Raw genomic sequence first — 25,143 nt, 5'->3', positions numbered from 1 at the left:
TGCTGAAGCAATTAAAAGTTGCTTACATTTGACAGCTTTCTTCTGTGCATCTACCCTGAGTCTGAGTATTTCCCCCCTTCTGATAGAAACACTGTTGTTAATTCTGAATATTAGTGATGTGTCTGTGGTATTGCTCCAGTGATCATTAGGATTAAACAGGAAGATCATCTGTAGGTGGGAAGTGTGTATTGGATGGTCATAGTTTGCAAAAACTTTACAAATTCTTTCCCATGATGTCTTTTTCTTAGGGTATGTACATTAAATCAACATATGATGGTCTCCATGTAATTACTGGAACAACTGAAAATGTAAGTATCGTTAATGAAGTTTGCTGAGGTCTGGAACATTTTTGACTTTAACTTCAGCTTATGCAACCCCCTTTGCTTGTGTGTCTTGACTGCAAAGGTTCAAGAGCATGTTTTGGGGGAGGATGGGTGCACGTGGGGGAAGAGCTTGAAAAGCGGAGTTTTAAACCAATGAGAGTTATTTTCAGCTTATTATAGTAATGTGTTTATAAATGAATGACTTTGTTCACGGAAGGAAAATGTATCTTGTCCTCCTACTGGTGTGAATTACAAATGTTTTTAATATATGTAGGATTTTGTGCTAGAGTTTACTGTGGTGCAGTGAAAACCATTTCTATCTTATCAAATTTAATTTTCTTCAAATAAAATAAATGCACCATTAAAGCTGATAAATGTCTCATCTTAGTTGTTTTGTAATTCATATAGTTTCTGCAAAGGGTCACAAGCATGTTTGGGGGAGGAGGGGTGCACGTGGGAGGAAGAGCTTGAAAAGTGGAGAGCTTTATGGTCTTGTTAGTGATTCTTTTCTTCTTGAGGTTTGACCCCAGTGAAGATTTCCTTTAAAGATGAACAGTTTTGTATTACAACTGAACTGGGCCTGTGTGTGTGTGTATGTGTGTCTTTCAAGACACACAGATACTGCTTCTCCTCCTCTGCTTTTCCACAGTAATACCTGTAGTCTTCATACAAGTTTCTATGAGGATAGAAGTACCAGGGACACTGAAAAGTTCCCTTGGGCCTAGTCATTTCCTGTGATTAGTGTACAACAATACCTTGAGGTTCATTCACTTGATTTTCATCACTTTGCTCTTCAGCTGTTTTCAATTACAGATTGAGGGCCAAATCCTATCCAATTGTCCAGTGCTGGTGTAGCTGTGCCTATGGGGTGTGCACTGCTTCCTGTGGTGGGGAGGCAGTCACAGAGGCCACTTCAAGGTATGGGAACATTTGTTCCCTTACCTCGGAGCTGCATTGTGGCTGCACCAGTGCTGGAAAGTTGGATAGGATTGAGCCTTGAGTCTTTGTTCACGAGGGTTCTGTACCCAGAACTCACGTGGATGGCAAAAATCACACTAAAGCAAATCCATTGAAAAAACAATGTCCTTTTACTCAATGATTTAGAAACAGCCTTGCTGACCTTTTATATTGCACACAGAGGAAATCAGTCTCTCTCCAGGCGCTTAGAAAGACTTCACTCTGAGGCAGCTAACCATCCCTTCCCTGGAGCCTAGTGCAGGGAAAGAATGGAGGAGGTGATAATACCTTGCATTCTTTCACATGCTCAGGGGGAAGGGAGGGGTTGCTTGCCTAGGAGTGAAGCTGTTCGAAGTGCCTGGAAGAGAGAATGATTGATGGATTGTCTACTGGCTGCCCACTCTCCCATTAACTAGGCTATTGTTAAATGTCTTTTTCCCTTTGATTTAGAGGGCCCTTCTCATTGCTTTGAGATAAAACTGTGGATGAAAAATACAGGTTATATCTGTATAACCACATTTCAGATTTCATCCACTTTCTTTTCTCTTCTGTCCAGTTTCATCCAACGTTCTATGAAGTTCATCAATGTATTTTTCTTTCTGTTTATTTAGGTTTCACACCTGCTCACGTGTTATATAGTTAGTTATATTTTTCACTGGTCTAAATAAATTTGCAAGCTAAATAAGGCTATGCTTTGACATTCATCTGTTTTTTTACTTTTATCCATGCTATGTTCCCTACGCAGACAAAAGGGCAAGCAAGGTATTGCTGTAATTGCATGTACTCAGACCTCTGAGGGCAGTTGCAAGGATCTAGTTACTGCATGGACTCAGACCTCTGTGGTCAAACTTACTTGAGGCCTTAGGAGCGTATATGGAGGAGACCCCCATAGTTTTGCTTGTTGTTTCTTTCTGAAGAGGTGAACCAAGTAGCTTCCCATGTGCATATGCAACTTCTTTCAGTTGTGATCTATATCACTGTAGTACGGGCTGGTTATCCCTTACCCAGACCACTTGGGACCAGAAGTGTTCCAGGTTCTGGAATTTTCTGGATTTTATAATTCTTACATAAACAAATATTCCAGAGCCGGCTGTTGGTGCAGTGCAATGGAGCAGCAAGACTGTGTACTATGATAGCACCATGCCTGTGAGAGGCAGCAGCTCAGATTCCTCGGACAAAGCCCTAGAGATGTGGATGCTGAGAGGGAGGGTGGGATTAATGCCTTCCAGCTCCTGCTTTTGCTGACCTTGTCTGCTGCTGGATCTCTCTCCCCACCTTGTGAAAGGAGGGAGAATTAGGCTATACTGCTGCTGCAGTTGCTTTAGTTGGAGAAATCAGTCAGAGGGAAAGCAGTAAAAAAGAAGGGGTCAGTGTGCTAAACACCCAGATTTCAGCTGGATCCCCAGTGTCCATTGCGCTATGTTGGCTGGCTCCCACTAGCATGCAAAGCAGTGGGGAAAAGAAATTTTAAAAACATGTCTGCGCTCAAAAAATTATAGTTTCAGAATACTTCGGATTTCAGACTTTGAGATGAGGGGTGCACCAGTGGGAGGGGAAGGATAGGATTGGGCTGTTAATCAGATAAATTTGATTAAAACCCTTTTCTCAATTAAAAGGAAGCCTTGAACAGTTGGGTACCATATTTGTTGAAAAACAATTTTAAAGTATTTCAAAATATTGTTAGAAATGATTGATGATCAATGCTTTTGAAGGAATTTTCTCCCTTCTCTCACTTGCATAAAGAATATCTCTTCTAAAACTGTTCCTGCTGCAGAATTTGTATGTGTAATCTAAAAACTAAACAGGTTTTTTCTTCTGAACTGTTGATTATCATTTGGAAATTTATGTAGATTTAATTGAGTGATCACCTAAAACTTGCATAGTTAACCAACTGCAGTCCAAATAAACAATTTGGAATTGTTTATTAAAACAATTAATAATCAATTAAGATTTATTCAGTAATGACAATGATATGATTTTTAGTCATAAGAATTTAATTTTGGTGTCTTTTTCTCAGTAATTTTAAGAGGATGTAAATGTGTATCATTGTTTCTGAATTGTTCCCTAAGAGCCCAATCCTGTGGTCGGCGGCATGGCTCTGTGCCAGCGGGGCTCACTGCTGGGCTCCCGCCCATGCTAGCCCAGTGCCGGCCGGTGCTGGCCTAGTGCGGGGCGGTCGCCCAGGTTCCACGGCTCGGTGGTCTCCTGGACCGCTGAGCTGCGGATTGGCAGGCGGGGACGGGGCAGGGAGGAGGCGTTCTGGGGAGGGGGGAGGTTGGTGGGGCAGAGAGAGGGCAGAGGGAGGCATACCGGGGCGGGCAGGAGGTATGCCAGGGGGAGGGAGGGATGAGGATCCGCGGAGCTCTGCTCCACAGGATCCAGGGCGTTCGTGGAGGGCTGCGCGCCCTACATGAGAGCCTTTTCCTTACCATCGACCTTTTGGTTGAGTAGCCCCATTGCAGGGCTGCTTACCTTACTCGGGGGAAGGGGACAAATGTCCCCTTCTCCCAAGGTGGCTCCCGCGGTAGCACAGGAGGTGCTGGATTCGGCGGCAGCCCTCCCAGGATTGGCATCCTCCCAGGTTTGGGCTGCCCATGGTTAATTACCCAAATTGAGATTTGTATCTAGAAAGTCAGTGTAATCTATAAAACATTTGAAGCTGAAGTTAAACTTTTTAAAGCTGCATTATTTTTACATAAAGATATTAGTGCATGCTTTCCACTGATACCCAGGAGACTTGATTACTGCTTGATTATAGCCTTAGTATTTTCTATTATCATATTTTTTAAAATCACCCAATTTCCAGAGAAAGTATAGAAAGTAATACTATCTGATAATAGTACTTGATAGTATTTGAACTCTTGATGTTTTGATTTTCTGTGAATTGAAATTATAGTGAAGTGTGTGGTTTTTTAAATTGAACTTCAGGATAAATACGTTTTGCACTGATATTGAAGGTGATTGAAATGTGTTGGTCAGAGTGTAGGGTGTGATTTGATGCTCCTCCTTAAAGCCTTGCATTTGTTTTTAAGTCACTTTAAAACTTGCCACATTCAGGGAACCATTTCCATAGTGGTTTGTCTGCTGATGAACTCATTTATACATACCTTTGATTCTGGGGGGAAAAAAATCACAACTCTGAAGCAAGTCACCCTGTTTCAGAGGGAGCCGTAAACGAAATGAGGTCTAATTGATGCCATCATAAGCTGCTTCATTTGGTTTTTCTCCCTCTTGTTTGCTTTGTCTCTGTCTGGAGTTTTTTTATTACATATAGAACTCTGGTTCCCAACCAACTGGTTCCATGAGACCCTAAGAAGTGGTTCGCCAGGTCTCAGGGAAAAAAAGAATCATTTGGATCACTTCCAGTTTCTTGCTGATCAAGCAGTCACCACCAAAGATGGTGGTGCAAAGAGGGTGCAGACTGCCTGCAGACACAACCACTTGTCAAATGTGGCTGTGGGCAGTCTGGTTTCTGTCCTCCCTGGCAGTCTGTGGGGGAGTGCTTGAGAAGCAGACCACCAGCCAAGGCGGAGGCTACACCACCCACAGCCACGTGTGGTCCACGACGATTCCAGTTTTTACCTCAGTGGCTTGCAGTCTCCTAAAGGTTGGGAACCACTGATATAGAAGGTGGCTTCTATGTAGTTAGGGGGAAGTCAGGCAAGAGGCAATGAGTTTGATATTGTCATGGATGTCATAGTAGCTCAGGGTTGCCCAAACTTTTTGGCAAGAGGGCCACATCATCTCTCTGATACTGAGTTGGGGGCCGGGGGAAAAAATTAATTTACGTTTGAAATTTGAATATATTTACATAAATGAATGTATTAGAGATCATTCCTCATCTCTGTGCCTGTATTAGTGTGCTCTGACTCAGCACTTGAAGCTGTAATACATTGTTTTATTACAACATTGTTTTATTACAATGTATTACAACAATTTTACATTTCCTTTGGAACTCTTGCATCTGTCTTTTGGAAATCTTTTTCAGGGAACTTTCCTAAGGTCAGTTCTGCATTTCCTGTGACTTTGGTGCAAATTCGGTACAAAACTGAGCAATTATAAGTCCAAATCTATAATACTGTTTTTATAGGTAACTACCGAACCCGTGAGACCTATCTTTTTGAAATTCAGCAGGGATCTTACCTAGGAACATCACTACTTTACCTATGAGTTTCATGCAAATTGGCTTCCCAAACATGTGGCAAGACCAGCAGAAACCTTTAGAAATGATCAAAACTCAGTTGGTCCTAGAGTGAAAGGTATGAATTCAGTTTTCTGTATTATTTTTATTACTTTTCAGAATTAGATGAAATTTACAAGGATGACAGTCCTCCATAAAGGGACAAAGCCATTATCTACTTTGATTAAATTTAACTGACTGTGTTCCACTATGGAGAATTTTCATCCCTAAAAATTTCATTCACTTCTGAATGGCAATAAAAATATTGCAGTGAATTGAATTTTGCTCATTGAAGTCAATGAGAGACTGTTAAAAAAAATCAGAATTGAAATGAAGCAACCAGCTGAATCAGTCACAAGCAAATTGTTGAAATGTGATAACAATGAAAGGAATCCAGCCACCAAATGAAGCAATATCTGAAATGAATAATATTTTTGCCTACTTCTTACTTTTTGGTGTTTTCAGTGAAGTACCTGTGATTTGCAGATGATTTAGGGGAATGTTCTGGGTGTTCTGTCAGTCTGGCAGAGGGTGCTGAACCTATCACTATACATGAACTGTGATTGTCCTGTACAGTGTGCTCAGTGCTTCCCCTGTGGAAAAAATGGAAACATCCAGGTTTGACTCAAGCTGAAGTTGCATCTGTAGCAGCACCCAAACGTCAGCCCCCATCTTTTCCATCCCATGATTTTCCACTTTTGCTATTGCTCCCTCTTTGTCCTTGCCTTCCTGGCTGTTTCTCCAAAGTAGATTGGGCAGTGCATACTGGAAGTGGAAGAGGAAGAAAGAAGCACATGGGCAAGCACATGGGTAGCAGTGGCAGATCTTTCCCTTCCCTACCTTCTTCCTCTATTGCTTTGCATCCTCCTAGCTTGTCTGAATGCTTTTTTCAAAGCAGTCTGGATTAGCATGCTGGGAGCAGAAGAACATTGGTGTGCAGGTTGATGTGGTTGGGTAGGTGACAGTCTAGGGCAGGGGTCTCCAAACGTTTTGGGCAGAGGGCTGCATCAAATATCTGGCATGGTGTGGAGGGCTGGAAAAAAATTTAAATATAAAATTTAAATAAATAAATAAATAAATAAATAAGAGATGGAACTTAGATGAGTGAATAAATGAATGAATGGGCTCATTCATTCAACCTCTCTGGCCCTCAGAACACCCTCCAGACACAATGAGAACACAGTTCTAGTCATGTTCAGTTGAGTGGGCCAGAGGCTTTCAAGGGACAAGAGGTTGGCCACGGGCCGGAAAGAGACTTGCTGTGGGCTGCATCTGGCCCCCAGGTCGGGGTTTGGAGACCCCTGGTCTAGGGGATATGGAGGATGAATCCAGATTTCAATTGGACAGATTCTAGTGCATGTCCACAAGTACTTTCAGAGTGGAGATTTTTGCTCATCTTTTAGAATAAGATTTATTGATAAACACTGCCCTCTTGAAATGGTAGTCTGCTGATTTTTAAAAATCTCATGTTTACAGGTCCAACCTTGTTATACATGGATTTGACTCAACACGAATGGCCACTGCAAATAAGAAGGAATGTACTGATCCCTGGAGAAGGGGAAAAATGCATCCCTTTAAAATAACAGTTTAAAAAAACTGCTTCTCTTACTGTTGTAGAGAGACAGTCATGCAAGGGATCATTCCATTTTTCAGCTAAGCCAGGCAAAGACAGGGGGTCTTTTGCATTTCTTATTGCTGACTGCGGGCCCAATCCTATCCAATTTTCCAATGTCAGTGCAGCTGTGCCAATGGGGCATACACTGCATCCTGTAGTGGGGAGGCAGTCACAGAGGCCTCTTCAAGGTATGGGAATATCTGCTTCCTTACCTTGGGGCTGCATTGCAGTTGCACTGGTGCTGGAAAGTTGAATAGGATTGGGCCCTGCCTCTCTAAAACAGTAAGAAAAGTTATTTTTAAACCACAATTGTAATGGGGCATACTTTTTTATATTTTAACTGCTTTTATTTAACACATTTTATGATATTAGCAGGCAGTCCCAGAATCAAACCCCTGTGGATGTTGAGGCAGGACCTTATTCCTTTAGGAGCAATGGAGGGGCAAGAAACCAGGAAGTGGGTCTTTAAATCTATTTTTCCCCTGCTTTTTATCCAGGAGGGGTTCCAAAACAGAACCCCAGTGGATAATGAGGGACGAGCTGTACCTGGATTTTTTTCTAATCTTTTCCCATTACAGATATTTTTACTGCTTGCTTATATATGTTAGTAAATATTTTCTTCACAATAATGTAAAGATATTGTTCAGATGTTTTATTTAGACAGTTTGTACTTGCAAGCAGAATAAGCTATGGCAGTGGTTCCCAAATTCCTAGAGGGGGAGTTGGGAACCACGTAAGTGTTTGCTTGGATGGGGAGGGGGCAGCAGCAGTGCCACAGAGATTGCTTCTGCTTCCAGGAAGCTTTTTTACTCATCTGGAGAGCAGCGTTGGCCTCCTGCAGAGTCCTAGAGGCTTGCAGCCCCCTGCTTTCTGTTTAAATCGGAGATAAGGGCTTTGTGAAGAAGATGCAGAGGAGGGGGTATGTAAAAAAAACCAACTGGAAGTGGCACAACTGCGATCCCTGCTGCCATGGGATCTGTTGCTGCCATGGGAACAGGGTCACTCCCCTTAAGGGGGAATTCCCTGCTTCTGGTTCCCGTGGTGGGTCAGGACCCACCAGTTTGGGAATCACTGAGCTATGGTGGATTCAGTATTTGTACTGAAATCCTGTTATATTGGATGAGAGGAATATTGCAGAGACAAGCAACCCAATTCTAATTTATGCCGGAGCAGAGGGACTGCTTCCCACACTGTATCCTTTGCTGGGAAGCAGAAGGCTGGATATCTCTTTGAGGCAAGGGGACATTTTCCCCCTTACCCTGGGTAAAATCCCAGGCTGCACAATGGGGCTACTCCAATTTGGGCCAGCTAAATTGCTGGCACAAGTCTGAGAAGCCTTATGTCAGGCTTTCAAGCCTGGGAGAGGGAATAAAATATGCTGTGTGCCACTTCTGCCAATCTTGTCCCCTCCTGGGCCTGATCCATCTCTCTCCACCCTCCCTGTTCATTGACACCCCTCCCCACCCTCTTCTGCCCTCTCTGTTCCATTACATTCCCTCCCCTCCCTTCCCCTCTCCACCTCTGTGCTACCTTGTGGGAGCTTACTTGCTCCACCATTTGAATCCAGTGTTGGTAGGGTGACCTTCTTGCTAGTGGTCCTTACTGATAGAGTGTCATGGGGTGCTTTGCAGTGCTTTTGCAACACCCGAGGCCTGCACAGCAGTTGCTATGCCAGAGTAAGCACCCATTTGGATTGCGCCGAAAGTGACCTATGTGATAGAAACTAACTTTGATTTGTCAGTTATTAATTCAGGTATTATCAGACGTATCTCCAGATTCTTAAAGCAAGCATAGGTTGTTAAACAAGACCATTTCTGTATTTCTGCATTGTGATAGTCAGTGAAGTTTTCCTCACTTGATTGAGAAAATTCATTTGGGTTTTTTTTTTTTCCTGAAGCATATTTTTCTGCTTGTGCAGAAGAATTTCTTATGGTGTGTAGTGTTCTTTTATAGCTATGCCTGTATTGACATTCTGGTTTTAATATTATTAGTTGAGAAGTTGTGATATGTTCTAGCAGTTTGATTTTGTATTTTTAAAATTTCAGAATAATAAAAAGTTTTAAACAATCTTTTAAATACTAGAAAATTTGAATACAGAACTAACACAGTTTGCATAGCTTAACACTCTTGCTTTTGCAAAAGGAGAGATGATAGCCAATAAGGACTGTATTCTTTATCATCTCTTTTATTTTAAATTCAGTCACCTGCAGACCGGTGTAAGAAAATCCATGCTGGAGATGAAGTGATTCAAGTTAACCACCAAACTGTGGTATGTATAATTGAATTCTGTATCACTTGAAGATGAAAGTCCGCTAGCTTATCATCAGCATATATTAAAAATTTGTTATGTTTACAGTTTGTAGTAGATTTTATCGGTATACATACTAGCTATCAGTTTTTTATCTGAACTTGGATACCAGGGTACTCCACTGTGTTTAAAGCTGAATGATTTGGAGAGCAACTAATAACTAGGTTTAGCTGCATGGTGCCCATCACATTGACCCAAACTTAATAGTACATAATTTGGAGAGGTTCTGTAATGCTAACTAACAACAGTACAAGATTATAGGGAAAATAATTTGTATCATAATTGTTACTTATAGGTGTTGTGCATTGCGGAAGGTCATAAGATGAGAGATTAGTGCATACATTTGTTTTTTCTTTCTGCTTTTCATGGTTCGAAGAAAAATTGGTGTCAAGGATTTGGATATACTATGCAAGGTGATGGACAGCCCAATCCTATCCTCCCTGGTGCTGCAGGGTGCAGTTATGCCCAAATGGCTACTACTGCATGCAGTGGGGCCAGGGAGGCCTCCAGAGGTCTCATCAGGGGAAAGGGACTCTTGTCCCCTTCCCCTGAAGAAAGCCCCAGGTCCTGCAATGGATCTACTTGAGTCTGCTATTTTGCTGGCACAGACTTGAGAAGCCCCATGTTGGGTGTTGCAACCTGACATGGGATAGGATTCAGCAGAGGAGGCCTCTGCCAGTCTCATGCCCCTTCCAGGCCAGTCCCGTCCCGTCCCTGCCCTGGAATGCCCCTCGGCTTGAAAAACTGCATCGCCGTTCGGAGGTGCTATTACTGCTGGTGCTCATTGCAGCAGCCTCCCAGTGTTGAGGCCTAACGCCAATTGTCGCTGACCCAGCAGCAGTGTATCCTCTTCCTTGGGTGCTGCAAACGTGCTCTGCAGCATGTTTGCAACACCCAGAGCCTGCGGTACGCATTCTCTGGGGAGAATAGGATTGGGCTCTAAAAAATTTAGCTGGGAAAGGAATGAATTCTCCATCCCAACTACCTGTGCAGGCACATGGGAAGGAGGGCATCATGCTAGTTGAGATACAGGTGAGAAGTAGGGTTATAGTATGGTTATTGAATGTGAACAGGAATTTCTTTGTGTAAAATGTGGGCAGTCCAATCCTAACTAGTGATGGCTCTTCAGAGTAAGGGAACATTTTCTCTCTTATTCTGTGTAACAGCCAGCCCTATGAGGCTACTCAGACCTCCACCAGCTGTCGGAAGTCTGAGTGGCCCCAAGCAGGGTTGCCTGACCTGAGAAGGGGGTTAGGATATGGCGGAGGAGACTTCTGCCAGTCCTGCTCCCCTTCTGGGCTGGGTCTGTCCCCCTGCTCCAAAATGCTGCCCCTACTTCCCTACGCCGCTTGGTACCGTACCTGCGTGTACTGGCACCAGTGGCTCCAAATGTCACTCTGGTGGGGCAGTGCAGGCTGCTCTGCCAGTATTGCTTACTTGCACAGTGTGGTGATGTCTCTTATGGCACCTTTGACTGAAGGTGCAGTTAGGGTTGTGTTCTGTGTGTTGGAATGGTTTTCCTTGAGAAAATCAAGATCAGGGAATTTTATGGTGCAGTTGGAACTTGAATTTTTCTCTGGATGTCTGTTTCCATTTTGCTTCTGAGGATGTCAAGGTGGTGTTCCTCTCTATGGCAAAGTACATTTCATATGAAAATCTAGAAGGAACTGACAAACATAGTAATACATGAAGGGAACAGTGTGTAGTCTGAGTTCCAAAATGGGTATAATTCAGATCTTTGACCTATATTCATGATTCAAGTGTCTGTATACTTTCCTAAGTAGACCTAAAAACCTCATGGGACATTTTGGGAAAGTATTTAAACATACTTTCTCTCAGTGCTGCTGCTTTGTTTTTTAAAAAATGCATATAAGTGCATCTATATTAAAAGTATGCACATCTTGAAAATGTTGCAAGACCTTATCAAGGATCTCTTGCATTGTGTCTGTTTTGTCCTGAGGCTTGAAAGACCATTTGTCATAGATTGGTAAGTTGTGCCTGCTTGTTTTGTGGTTGTGGTTGGCAACCTTCAGTCTTGAAAGACTATGGTATAAGCCTACAGCACCAGGTATTCCCAGGTGGTCTCCCATCCAAGTACTAACCAGGCCTGACCCTGCTTAGCTTCTGAGATCAGACAAGATCAGGCATGTGCAGGGTAACAGTTGCTGCTTGTTTTACCACCTTAAATTTTTAAGGGTTCAGGGATAGTGTTCTTTCTAGAGCTTTCATAGCTCATGATTAATATAGGCAGAAGCATGAGAACCACTATTACACTCTTAAGTTGATTTCACTGGCACTTGTGGAAGAGCAGTAGCAAATATTTTTTTTCTTCTCATGGTTTTTTGGATCCTTGCTTTAAAAGGTGTGTACAGTTTTACCTGTGCCTCTTTATCTGTGAGGGTTCCGTTCCCAGATGCCCCACAGATACTGAAAACCGTGTAATCCACAGCTCCCAGTGGAGCTCTGAATGTGACCAGAGCTATTCTGAGCCTTGGAGAAGCCCCGTGTGGCTTCTGAGTCTCAAAAAACCACCCGGAGCCTTTTCTGGCAACTGAAAAAAGGCTCTGGCAGCATTCTAAGTCTTGGAGACAGGGTGCGCAGTGGCATGCAGCCTCTCTGAGGCTTAGAAAACCTCCCAGATACAACAGATGAGGAGGTCACGTCTGGGAGGTTTTCAGTGGGGCAATCCAAGGAAGTTTACATCTGCAAATCTATGGATAGCGAATCTGCAGATAAAGAGGCCCCATCTGTTTTTAGAACTGATCTACTATGAAATACAAAATGTTTAGAATTTAGAACAGTATGTACTGGTAAAGGGAAGGGATCATGTTAGCATTACAAAAACGAATGAGCACTCCAAAGTGAAAGCTTTGTTTGTAAAAACATATTGTATGTACCAGAGGACTGACTTAATGAAATAATAGCTATGTATTGACAACTGACAGTTTCTGGTGATGTCTGGCACTAGCATGAACATTGTCCGCATGTTATGTTCTTGCAAATTGTGGCTTTAGTCCTGGAATGATTCCTATGTCAGGTGCAGATTTTTAGAGCGCATGAAGGGCCTCAGTGGGAAAGAGGGGCTGAGAAAGCCCCAGTGTGTTTATGGAAGTGTCTTACACTTCGTCAGAGCAACCTTTTGGTCCAAGGTAATGCTTTGTCAGTGCTTCATGATGAATGTTCTGATTAGCACATTTTTATCATTGATTATTCAGTTATTCTGTTCTCTATTCACAAGTTTCAATCCTCAGTCTTATACTTGTATTCTAACTGGAAACTGAAGCTCTCAAAGAAATAATTTTTTTGGCACTCTGTTAGAGCCAGCATGGCAATATATGAAAGGCTGCTTTAAGAAGGCAAACACTGATGCCTTCTCAATCCTCCTTTCTCAGGAACTTTGAAACAAATACAGGGCAATATTGGAGGAATGTAGTTTTTAATACTAGTGAAAAGAACTGTGGATCAACCATGGAATAAATTGCTAGACAATTTAGGGATTGTTTAGGGATGGCACGTGGTGTTGATAGTTCTTGCCTTGTTTTTTAGGAACTGGACAATGACCTCTGAGTTATTCCAGAATTGGGATGTATTATTTTTTTCTCATAAAGTAATTTAAATGCAGCTTGAAAATTTTTTAGTAATATTATGACTGTATTTGCAATTCACGTTTCAGAAACTGGTGTGAATTGGTATAATTAAATATTATTTAATATTATTTATTTATTATTATTAATAAAAATATTTAATTAAATATAAGCATTTTATTGGTGAATTACAGACTAAGAATACAATCTTATCTGTGTTTTCTCAGAAGTAACTTCCACAGAGTTCAAGAGGGCTTAATCCCAAGTAAGTGGACATAGGATTGCAACCTTGATCACCTAATTCAAGCATATGTACAAGCATATGTTGAATATACTGGTTTTGTTAAAGATAGTGTAGTATGGTGTAGCATACCCCTGCTAACTGGGAAAAGAAGCATTTTTGTAAGTGTTGCTTCTCTTGTATTTCTCAGGGATAGGATATCTTTCCAATCCAAGTCAAGCAAATGCCCACAAGGTGCCAAATTCTATCACCCTTCCCCACCATGACAACTCCTTGCTGCTGCCATCATGTGCCTTCTGCTATCTGCATCCCCCAGTTGCCCATTGATCATCCCATATGCCATTGCACTCATACCCATTCTTTCCTCCTCGACTTCTCCCTTCAGGGTGCTAAACTCTTCTGTCTTTTTTTTTTTCCTGCTTCATACCACTCCTATACTTCTCTCCCCACTTCCTGACTGGACAAGTCTGGGAAGCAGGATGAAAAGGAGATTTATAAAAGAGAGATTCTGACTGGCATCCACGGGGATTCCATTCCCAGAACTTGCAAGGATGCTGAAAACTGTGGATAGTAAAACCTGCTTAAATTTTTTAAAATGTCCCTTTAAACCAGCAATTTTCAACCAGTATGATGTGGCATCTTGGTGTGTCATGAATGATCCACAGGTGTGCAGCGGGAGTTTGGAGGAGCGTCATTTATTAGTAGGGCCATTAGGGGATCTGAGCGCCTCATCATCAATGTGGTGTGCCTTGTCAGTTATCCAAAAACTGATGGTGTGCCTTGGCAATTTTAGTGCCTTGTCAGTGTGCCATGAGGTGAAAAAGGCTGAAAATCACTACTTTAAGCAATGGTTTAAAAAGTGCTTTTCTTACCATTGTAGACCAGCAGGAAGACGGTCTCTGGGGATTCGAACAGCAATTTTCAGGTTGCGCCAAGACAGGTGACCAAACCCTTTGCCCTGTCATGCTGAAGAATGCAACATGGAAGTGATTAAACACTTCCATGTTGCATTCTGGGACGGCCAAAGGATGAGATCGCAACCTTGATGCAACTCAGAAATAGCTGTTCTAATCCCCAGAGACTGCCTACCTGCCACGCTGCTGCTCTACAGTGGTAAGAAAATTGGTTTTTTAAAATTATTATTATTAACAGTATTTATATACTGCTTTTCAACGGAAAGTTCCCAGAGCAGTTTACAGAGAAAAACCAAACAAAATAACTAATGGCTCCCTGTCCCAAAAGGGCTTACTATCTAAAAAGATGCAAAAAGAACACCAGCAGACAGCCACTAGAAAAGACAGTGTTGGGGTGTGCAGGGCCAGTTACTCTCCCCCTGCTAAATAAAAGAAGAGCACCCACTTAAACAGTACCTCTTACCCAGTTAGTAGGGGTTTAAAGGGATGCTTTTTAAATTTAAACTATTGGAAGGGCCGTTCTTGTCCATGGTGACCATCCGCATTAAGTCAAATCTGCAGATGGCCAAACTGTGAATGAGAAGGTCCAACCTGTACTTTCTGGAGGAACAGGATGGAGAAGGTAGAGGCAGCTGGTGTTGTTGCTAGTCTTTGCCTGGCCAAAAGAGTTGGCAAGGAGATCACCCAGCCTGTTTTGTTCCTGTTTTGATTTGTTTCCCTGAAAGGGGAGTGGTTGGAACAATGTCTCCGCAGCCCCCAGCTTTGTCCTCCAGCCTCAAAGCCAGAATTGCTTGCTTATGGAAGCAGTGCTGGAGCAAGAAATGAGTCACTGCTGTTCTAATTCACTTTTTCCTCACTCTCAGCAAACGAAAAAAAAGGATTGAAGTGCAGTGGCTGAGTGGGTGGTGTCCTGGGAGAGGTGTGGGTAGGTGTGGGGTCCAGAACACCCCTTCCAATTAGTTGCCACCTCCTGCTTGAAGCAGCTGGTTCACACATCCTGATGGCTGGGCTGGTCCTACATAGAAGATGTCCGGTCTATTAGATTCTCTGCTTCCTGCTATTATCAGTGGCATTAGAAGCGGTCTGAAATGGTTGAATCTATTTTATGAAATCCTATGCTCCCACACCACAGATATGTCTCCAGTGATGCTGAAGTCACAAAAGTGAGAAATATGGAGAAGAGAATACAGGGATGTGTGGTGTGGGAGTGGCAGGTGAGGCAAGACCAGCCTATTGTAGTCCTCAGAAAATAGCTACAGCCTTCCCTGTGACTGTACATGCATTCCACCTGCTTTCTGAGTTGAGTGAGTAGACCACGTGCACAGTCGCAAAAGAGGCTATGGCTATTTTCTGTGGACTATGGTAGGCTGGTTTTGCCTCACCTGCTCCTCCCACAACTCATGTCCCTGGAGAACACTAACTGGAAATTGACCCAACCCCTGATAAGTTATCTTCCTTTGGTTAAGATTTACCCAGGGCTTTTGCCTTAAAAAGCAGATTCATTTTAAAAACCTTCTTAGATAATGAAATGGAACACATAGTTTATTTTTTTAAGGTGGAATATGAATATATTAAATATAATTGTTCCACTTAAGCATACTTTTTTAGAAATTTAGTAGTTTTGAGAAATAGAATTGTCAGGAATATATTCTAATAAATTATTGAGCTTTTGATACTGTGAAACTGAAAGCAAATCATTATAGTTTTCACTTTTATGAATGTGCACATATATGTGCACAGTAAAAGACTGTATTTTAGGTACTTGTGCTACATATATCAAAAACGTATATTGAAAAGAGTATGACATTTTGTTTTTGTTACTCATTAGATATCTGTCATGAGAAAGCTCACTGCTTCCTGATATTTCCAATGTGTGAAATAGGGATATAAGTACATGAAACAGGGATAATTTCTCTCATGTGTAGGGAGCTGCATGAGTTCTGGAGATTTTGGGAAAGATAGGAAAGTTCCCTTTGCAGCCACAATGGGTCAACTCAGGACATGGTTACAAGAAAAGAAGTTAAGGACATGCCAAAGGATTGTGTGACAGATATATGAAATCGCCTAACCAACAGTGGGTGCAAACTAATACATAAGCTTTCTAGTGTGATTCAGAAGCCAGCTAAAGAAGCCTTGCTTGTTTAATTTGTATTTCTTTTTTTTAAGAAGTTAAGGACAATTTACTTAGGATTATTCTACTTTATTGATAACTTTGGTGTCCTTGACCTTCCTTGTTTTAGGTCTTCTCCAAGTGTTTGTTTTACCCATGCTGGCAGCCATCCATAGAGACACTAAGGTCACAGTAGTGATTACTCCTGAAGTCTGTTCCCTCCAAGTAAACAAGCCAATAATGATGCAGTTTTAAAGTTTACCGTGGTTAGAATGCTTAGCACAAATTCTAATCATGTACAGCAAGATGGGAAAGTCATTCTGAAGTAGGGCTGGGTGGTTTTCACCTGATCTTCTCTTTGCTAATCGGAGCTAGCAGGGGTTCCAGATTAAAAACAAAGGGAAAAAGAAGGTATGTAGCCACCTTGTGCAGTTTTTAACTGGAGGGGTTTATTAAATAATAGGTAGGTAGATAGGTAGACTGGCTTGATTTCTTTCTTTTTTGATGTGCAAGCTTTTTTCATTTATAGGATAAACTTAAGCAAATACTTCCAGTTCTAGCATTTTTAACTGCTAAATTGAATTGTGACGTACTGTAGTATAAATTCTATAAATAAATAAAAATAAAGTGTGAATGAAGCAAAACACAGAACAGAGCTGGAGATTTTTCTCCTTTTTCTTGAGAGAGTTAGAAGAACAGAGCAAGCATTTTGAAATGGTAATTTTTGCAAGATCATTTAGCTTGTCATTAGAAATGCAGTGTGCATAAGAGCTGGTAGGAGAACCTTTATTAAGCAGATACTCAAAGTCTTTCAGAGCTTGGTCCTACATATGGTTATTCAGAAGTAAGCCTCAATGACTTCATTGGAGCTTGTTCCCAAGTAAGTGTACCCTAGATTGCAGTAAGAAATGGGAAGCCCAATCCTAACTAGGATTAGATTACCCTTTATGAAAGTGGAACACAGTTCTGCTGTTGTAAATGGCCATAAGGCTGCTGTTTTGGGTCCGCTACAACAAATGGTGGCAGTGTGGGAGGCCCCCTGCCACTGCCAGCTATCTCTGGTAGTGAAGGTAAGCCAGTGGCAGGGTGGGCAGGGGAGAAGGAATAGGGGAGTTTCTGGTAGGGAGGGAGGCAGGCAGGAGAAAAGAACAAGGGGGGGTGGATCTCAGCGGCGCCAGCATTTGCCAGATCCTAACCCCATTCCTTGTCTTACTCTGCCATTTCTTTCTTCTTACTCTCCTTGGACTTGTACCAGCAAAATAGCCGGTGCAGATATGAGGAGAACCACTGAGACAGTGGAGGCTTGCCCCTCTCCTTACAGGATAAAGCGTTCACTCCATTAATGTGGCTGCATCAGTGGAGTGGATTTAATCCAGATTGGATTTATAAGTATTGTAAATGGAATACAGTAGTACCCCTTTTAAAACAGAGATATACATTCTGTGTTTTTTGTTTTTTTTAAATAACACCTGGGTCATTATGAGAGCCCCAAAAGAAGAATCTTACATATCAAAAATCAGATTTTATCATGAATCCTGATAAAAAACTCTAATGAATATAACTTTTTTGAACCCCTTTAGACAGAGAGTTTGAGTGGTCTAGCTTTAAAAAAATGAATCTGAGAAATAGTCTGAAATACATAGTTAATGATACAAAAAGTTGGTAGTCTTTATAGTCCTAGGACTTATTAAATTGATAGCTGTTTTTCAAAATACATATAGTATTGTTACAATGTAATGGTGAGATTGAACGTAATAGCAGATTAGTAGAAAAACATGGTTGACTTCCAAGGCCAGCCAGAAGTTGTGAACAAACCACACTGAGGTTTTCTGATTTCGCTAAGATGGTTATTTTTTTGCAGTCTAATTCCCCAAGAGTTTAATTAGCTGAATGGAATTTCTAGGAAACCTCAGTTCTAGATCTATAGCCCAGTCCTATAAAGGTGTTTATGATAGTGCTAATAGTGGCTTATACCAGTTAACAGTTCAGTTACATCACTCTGTTTACTAATTGGAACATTCATTCATCCTTTTCTAACAAGTTCTAGAAAACTAATTGGAACATTCATCCAGTGGCGTCACTAGGGTTCGCATCACCCAGTGCAGGATGCCAGCGTGTCACCCCATGCAGTAGGTGGGGCAACACCCCAGGTGGTGGACATGGTGATGTACCATCGCCTCACCCCCACTGGTTATTTGGCTGTACCTTTTGATAGAATAAATATGTTTCAATGTGGTTTGTTTCATTGCATTCTGCATGAAATTATGCATTGATTGATATATATCATGTTGGAATTATTTCCCCAAACTGATATTTGTGATTTTGGTTAATAGTGGTGTCACAGCTCCTGCAGGGTGTCAACTTATTAACACCTTATTGCAGCAGTTCTCAAACTTTTAGCATTGGGACCCACTTTTTAGAATGACAATCTGTCCAGGACCCACCAGAAGTGATGTTATGGCTGGAAGTGACATCATAAAGCAAATTAAAATAATTATAAATAATTAAAGTAAAACACATAATTAAATAAGGTGAAGCCAGCCCTGTTCCACAAAGTAAATTTTCTCTGTAGCCTGCCTGCAATCACCGCCCCCCTCCCCAAATCAGTAAGATTTTCAGCCCTACCCCCGTTCAATTTAAGTTTTTATATTTCAAGCATATCACTATCAGGACCCACCTGGCTTTACAAGTCTAAAATAGAAAACATTCACCTAACCAGCTGAAGCCTCTCTTATTCTTTTTTTGGGGGGCGGGCGGCTGCCTTCTGGAGCATTTGTTGAGCTCCAGTCCCATCAGATTGGGACCATTCTGGTGGTCTCACATTCCCCTTTGCCTGTCCTGACCATGAGCCAAGGCACATTTGCTTACTCGTGAGTAAACGCGACCGTGAGGCTTAGTTTGCTTTCCATAGGGCTCAATACATTCACCAGCTTGGAGGGAGAGACCTCCTTCTCTGGTGTTTTTGGGGGGCTGCATTCATTGGATCAGGACCATTCTAGTGTTGTTGGATTCCTCTCAGCCTGCCCTTTCTGATAGACTAAGGCACGTTCACCTACTCGTGAGTAAATGCATGATATGGCTGAGTTTCACTTTCGATAGGGTTCCATGGATTTTTAGTTTTCTGATTTTTTGCCAATAACTTTTGTTAGAAAGGAGATATTTCACTCCTGTTTTTTTTCATTGCATTCTGCTGGAAAGTCCACATCCAACGGTATATAAGATGAAGGGCTTTTCCCTAACCATTGCGATTTTAGCGTGTCACCCCTCCAGTGCATGTCACCCAGTGTGACCCACACCCCCTAGCAACGCCACTGCATTCATCCATTGTTTACTATCAAGTTCCAGAAAACATTTGTTTGTTGACAGCATTATATCTGAACCAATTGATGCTCCCATTAATTTAAGAAAAGGATGGCAAAGACTTATGACTGTGCATTTGTGAGAGGAGAAAGAAAGCATAACAAGCACTGAAACGCAACAGATTGTGCAATATTTAAGATAAGGCAGGGTGTGACCTGCAGTCCTAATGGCCTAATAATTCTATCATGTAGTGTACTCCAGCAGTGCTGTGTGCTATGGGCTGATGAATAGGATAGGGGATAGGATTGGGCTGTCAGATTCATAATGAAGAACCCAGTTCTTAATTCTCTCTGCTGAACCAGAAACCATTTCACAGTGACTAATGGTAAAACATTACATTACACAGTTTGGAAAATTCATTATATAGTTAAAAAAATAAATATCTCATTTAAGGGAATATTACAGTCTGAGATAATGTAATACTGTGTACAAAATAATGAACACAAAGCTTCCTTCAGCTAAAAAACAGATTAACTCAACAGGCCGTAGTATAGCAGTTCCTGCAACTATCTTGACATCCCTCATGGGACTTTAGACTTGATTTTTCAAACAGCAGTCTTCCACACTGCATGCCAATCACATTTGAGATGATTGTGAGATGATACAGCAGCTTGCGATGTAATATAGGTTCCTGATGTTATTTTAAAAAAACAAAAGTAAAATAAATGACTGAGCATGCATAAGCCACTAGGAGGCATATAATACAGGCTGGGCAGGATCCAAAGAGCTATATATGTGCATACAAGGACTTGCACTACTGTACTGAATTTTGGTCTTTCGTTATCTCTCTTTCAACAGCTAGCTCACTCTCCAGATTGCAAACCGATTTTGAAACTCCCCTTTTACAAAAACGATGTGGCATGCCACATCAGGGGTCACATTCAAGAAGAACACCAGTCCCCTTAGGTTTATGGAACTAATTTCTTGGCCATTGTTGTTTGAATTATGATTTAGCATTTTTAAACCAGGGAAGTACCTGTTGTTGCTCTCAGATATTTTTCCATGAAGCAATCAACTTGGAGAGCCTCATCCAGAGTGACGCTATTGACCTTTGTAGAAATTCCTAACAAATGATCGAAAGACACTGACTCAAGACTAAGGATCCTAAGTATGATTACTTGGAAATAAAGTAATCCATAAAATTTATTTCCAAGTAAAGAAGTTTGGGATTGGCATACTAAATGCGTAAATCAAAAGTGGAAGTGGGTGGATTGTCCCTTAATTTTTTTTCTTTTTGAGCATTCAGATAGCCCATAGAGCATTGAAATTGATCAGTACTTTAATTCTAAGTTATGATGATACATTTAAGTATCTTCCTACTCCAAGAGTTTTTTTCACATCATGCCTAAGAGGAGGACTTGGAAGCTGTGGTTCTCTTCACCCTAAACTTCTGTGTCTCTGTCATTCCAGGCTCTGCCTCTTATCAACTGTAACGTGAGTAATGCATCCCGAGTCAGAGGTAACACCCACGTACTGCTTGGCAGAGTCAAACTTTTGGGTCAGTAAAGCTTATAGCTCAAGAGGACCTTTTGCTATTAGCATATATTCACAAATTACCTTTTTAATGTTGTAAATTAACTAAGTTTGAGTTCTTTTTTTAAATTAGTTGGTTTAGAAGAAAATGGATTAAAGACATAAAGCAGGAGTTTTACTCATAGTGAAGGATTCAGGAAATACATACTTGAAGGCTGAATCATAAACATACTCTACCTTCAATAATACATTCTCCAGCACTGCTTTGGGGGATGTGACTCAAAGGATAGGAGAAAATGCATATTAAGAATTCTGTCTTCAGAAGCTCTAAAGCCATTTAAAAGGCTTGCTTTTATATGACTCTAAATAGTAAAGACCACATAAGGTAATAAACAAGGAGCAGGGCATCCTTATCGTTTTTGCATCTTATTGTTGCCTAATTATTCACTTACATCTGTTATTGAACATGCTAAATTTTGTACCACATTTTAAAATTATAATTCTTAAAACAGTATGAATGCAGTACAATGTACTCTTTCGGGGGTATAATACAAATTCATGTTTTTCTTAATAAAATGTAGAAAAGATAACTAGTGGTCTTAACATCATATGCCCTTTAAGGGCCCAATCCTGTCTAACTTCCAGTACCAGTGCAGCCGCAATGCAGTTCCAAGGTAAGGGAACAAATGTTCCCATACCTTGAGGAGGCCTCTGCGACTACCTCCCCACCACAGGACGCAGTGCACACCCCATTGGCACAGCTGCACCGGCACTGGAAAATTGGGTAGGATTGGGCCCCAAGATATCTACCAAGTGTGTCCTGTATGACCAACTGTCGATCATAATCATGTATAGAATAGTGCACACTGTATTTTGGCTCAGAAATGATATTATAACTGAAGACAGAATGAAGGAGTTTGAGGAAAGTAAATATTTTGCTAAGCCAAAATCAGAAAATGCCGCTAGTCACACCATGCTTCATTTGAGGCAGATTTATTTTTAGTTATTTCTGATCTCTTGGCACTCAAAAATTTGATCAGTGTACTTTTAAAGAAATAACAATAATTTAATATAATATGGTTGTTGTATCTTAACAAAGTTAGGATTCCTAAGACCCATTAAAATTAGCTGGACATAAGTTAATCACAGCTTGGCTCAATTATTTCAGTGCTGCTTCCTCATAATCATCTTGCTTGGAATACAACCCGATGTAATCATTATAATTACTTGAAAACAAATCTGTTATATTTATTCAAAATCTAGTTTTAGAAATATTTTAGTATTGTAAAATAGTTGTGCAGCCCAGTCTTATCTGAATTTCCTCTTAGTGATGCAGTGGTGTTGACAGGGCTGCCAATCTATCCCATGGAGGGTAGTTGTCTTCTGGAGGTCTCCCCAGGGAAAGGGGACATTTGTCCCCTTGCCCTTGAGTAAGGCTCAGCAGCCACTATGGTTCACCTCAAATCTGCACTCAGGTCAGTTGCTGGTGCAAGTCTACCTTTAGGCGGGAAGGTGGATCAGGCCCAGGAAAGGGGGTCACTTCTGCCAATCCGACCCCCTCCCAGACCTGATCTGCCAACCTCCTAGATCCTCCCACCCCTTTGCCATTCTACCCACCCCTTCCCTGTTCAATTCCCTCTCCATATCGTTCCAATCCCCTACATGGACTTAACTGCTCCTAAGGGTCTCTGGTGGTCCATCAGCGCATGGGAGGCTGCTCTGCCCTCCCTGCCAGCAGGGCAACATTGGCAGAGGCAACTTTCCAGAAATCAGCCTCTACCAACACAATGTTAGTTACACCGGTAGGAAGGGGGAATAGGATTGGGCTGTTAATCTTACAGGAAATTGAATGAGGGCTGAAGACTTCCTTTTTCTGTCTGGTCTTCTCTTCTTAATTAGTTGCTTTGGGGTTTTGTGGTTGTATTTTGCTTTTAATTTTTTTATTATACAGTTCTTTGTGATTTTTATTATTATTACACTTTCATTCCTATTTTGTTATTTTACTGCTATTTTTTCTCTGTGTTGTACACCACCTTGAGTGGTTCATATATTTTGAGGGTAAGGTGGAATATAAATCATTTAAATAAAATATATATGTCATATAATTGGGAGAAGGTTTGGTTCAGTGCTTGTAGTTGCATGAAGTTTATTTAAATAACAGTTAAGTGTTTAGCACTTGTTGATTTGTTTTAGACTGCACACTGGGTAGGCAGTTAAAAGATTTAAAGTCAAGGTCAAGAGCACAATAACAGGAGGTTCTGGTTCAAGAGATTCTTATAAAAACCCAGCTGGATTGCTTCTGTATTGCATGAATTCCAGGAGCGAATACAGAATGTCTTCTGCACTTGCAAATGATGGTTTCCAAAATGGGGTTTTATACTTCACTTCCCAACATGGCATGATGATGGGGAGGAAAAGATGGATTTTTGAAAAATTTCAGAAGTTGGATGGAATGTCAACTTTTTCAGACAGTTCTCCTGCTCAGTGGACAGTTTTCCATTTCTGAACTGTATCTGACTTTGCCCTATAGGTGGTAACACTGGCTATCAAGAAAACAAGCATACAGCCCAATTCTATTCTCTGCTCCCTTTTTCTTTTCAAACGGGAGAAGTTACAGATTTACAGAATTCAAAGGAGACACATTGCAGAGTAGGAGGTTTATGAAGGGGTAAATGTATTTAAATCCCCTTTCCCCTCTGAAACCTCCTGGTCCACACCTGCTGGATATAGCATGCTCCTTTTCGGTGTGTGGCTGCACCAATGCGGGGGTGGGGGGAAGAGATTGGGTTCTTGGATGGCTAGAATGGGAAACCATTATTTCTGTCTTAATCTGTTCCAAAAGTGGGTCCCTTGCTCAAGTTGTTCTTATTGTCAACTGGACTGATGGATATTTCCTGCAACTCAACAGCTTCATTGTCACTACTTCTAAGATTAACTTATTGGCCTTTGGCACAGCTATATTCCTGACATGATCTTATATTTCAGCAAACATGGTTAACTATGCATGGTTAACTTATGATATTAATTCTGTTTTGATCATTATCAGATTGTTAGTTCCTACTCTCCCTCAAAGTGGCATTCAGCTCACCTCTCCACACCCTCCCATGATGGCACTTGGCCAACTGCTTTATATAATAATAATAATAATAATAAATAATAAACTTTATTTATATCCCGCCCTTCTCCCCAAAGGGACCCAGGGCGGCTCACAACATATTAAAAACAATTAAAAACATAATTTAACCACAAATAAAAACATATTAAAAACACATTAACATATACCCATAAAAACCATAGTCAGATAAAAAGTCAGATAAAAGGAGCAAAACGTAGCAAATCAGAGGAATCAGGCCTGTAAAAATATTAAAAGATACAGAAAAGATGTTTAAAAAAGGCCATGCACTCAGAAGGCTTCTTTAAACAAAAATGTCTTCAGGCCTTGCCGAAAAGTCTCAAGAGAGGGAGCCATTCTCAAGTCAAGGGGAAGGGAGTTCCATAATGTTGGTGCCACTACTGAGAAGGCCCTATTTCTTGCCACTGCCCCACGTACCTCCTTAGGCGGCGGCACTTGTAAAAAGGCCTTCTCTGATGACCTAAGAGGACGAGCCGGATTGTACGGAAGTAGGCAATCTCTGAGATACCCTGGCCCAGAGCAGTATAGGGCTTTAAAGGTCAAAACCAGCACCTTGAATTGGGCCCGGAAACGAATGGGCAGCCAATGCAGCCCCCGGAGAAGCGGGCTGACAGAGTCAAACCGCCTACCTCCAGTGACCACACGGGCCGCCGTATTCTGCACTAATTGCAGTTTCCAAACCGTCCTCAGGGGCAGCCCCACACAAAGCGCTTTACAATAATCTAACCTCGATGTCACCGTGACCAGGTCTGCACGATCCGAGTACGGCTGCAGCTGGCGCACCAGCCGAAGCTGAGCGAAGGCCCCCCTAGCCACAGCTGCCACCTGGGAATCCAGGAGCAGCTGCGAATCCAGGTGGACCCCCAAGCTGTGGACCTGCTCCTTCAGAGGGAGTGCAACCCCATTCAGAGCAAGCCGATAGTCCAGTACGTGCATCGAGGATTT

The 25,143-nt window shown here is 41.6% G+C and overlaps 1 protein-coding gene and 1 pseudogene across 4 annotated transcripts in view; one reads left to right on the top strand and one right to left on the bottom strand.

Moving 5' to 3' along the window:
* The window catches only part of CNKSR2 (connector enhancer of kinase suppressor of Ras 2), a 202,072-nt gene that overhangs the window by 89,544 nt on the left and 87,385 nt on the right, over positions 1-25,143 (top strand). For all 4 annotated transcript variants that reach the window (XM_066620486.1, XM_066620485.1, XM_066620484.1 and 1 more), the window contains exons 7-8: positions 249-308; positions 9,276-9,344. In XM_066620486.1, coding sequence (XP_066476583.1) covers positions 249-308; positions 9,276-9,344 — 129 coding nt within the window. The remainder of the gene's footprint in view (positions 1-248; positions 309-9,275; positions 9,345-25,143) is intronic.
* On the bottom strand, positions 11,437-11,556 carry LOC136646970 (5S ribosomal RNA; annotated as a pseudogene).

The sequence above is a fragment of the Tiliqua scincoides genome, chromosome 3 (genome assembly GCF_035046505.1).
Source record: "Tiliqua scincoides isolate rTilSci1 chromosome 3, rTilSci1.hap2, whole genome shotgun sequence".
In the NCBI taxonomy this organism is placed as follows: domain Eukaryota; kingdom Metazoa; phylum Chordata; class Lepidosauria; order Squamata; family Scincidae; genus Tiliqua; species Tiliqua scincoides.
The sequence above is the reverse complement of the archived record's forward strand: the minus strand, read 5'-3'. Positions and strand labels throughout refer to the sequence as shown.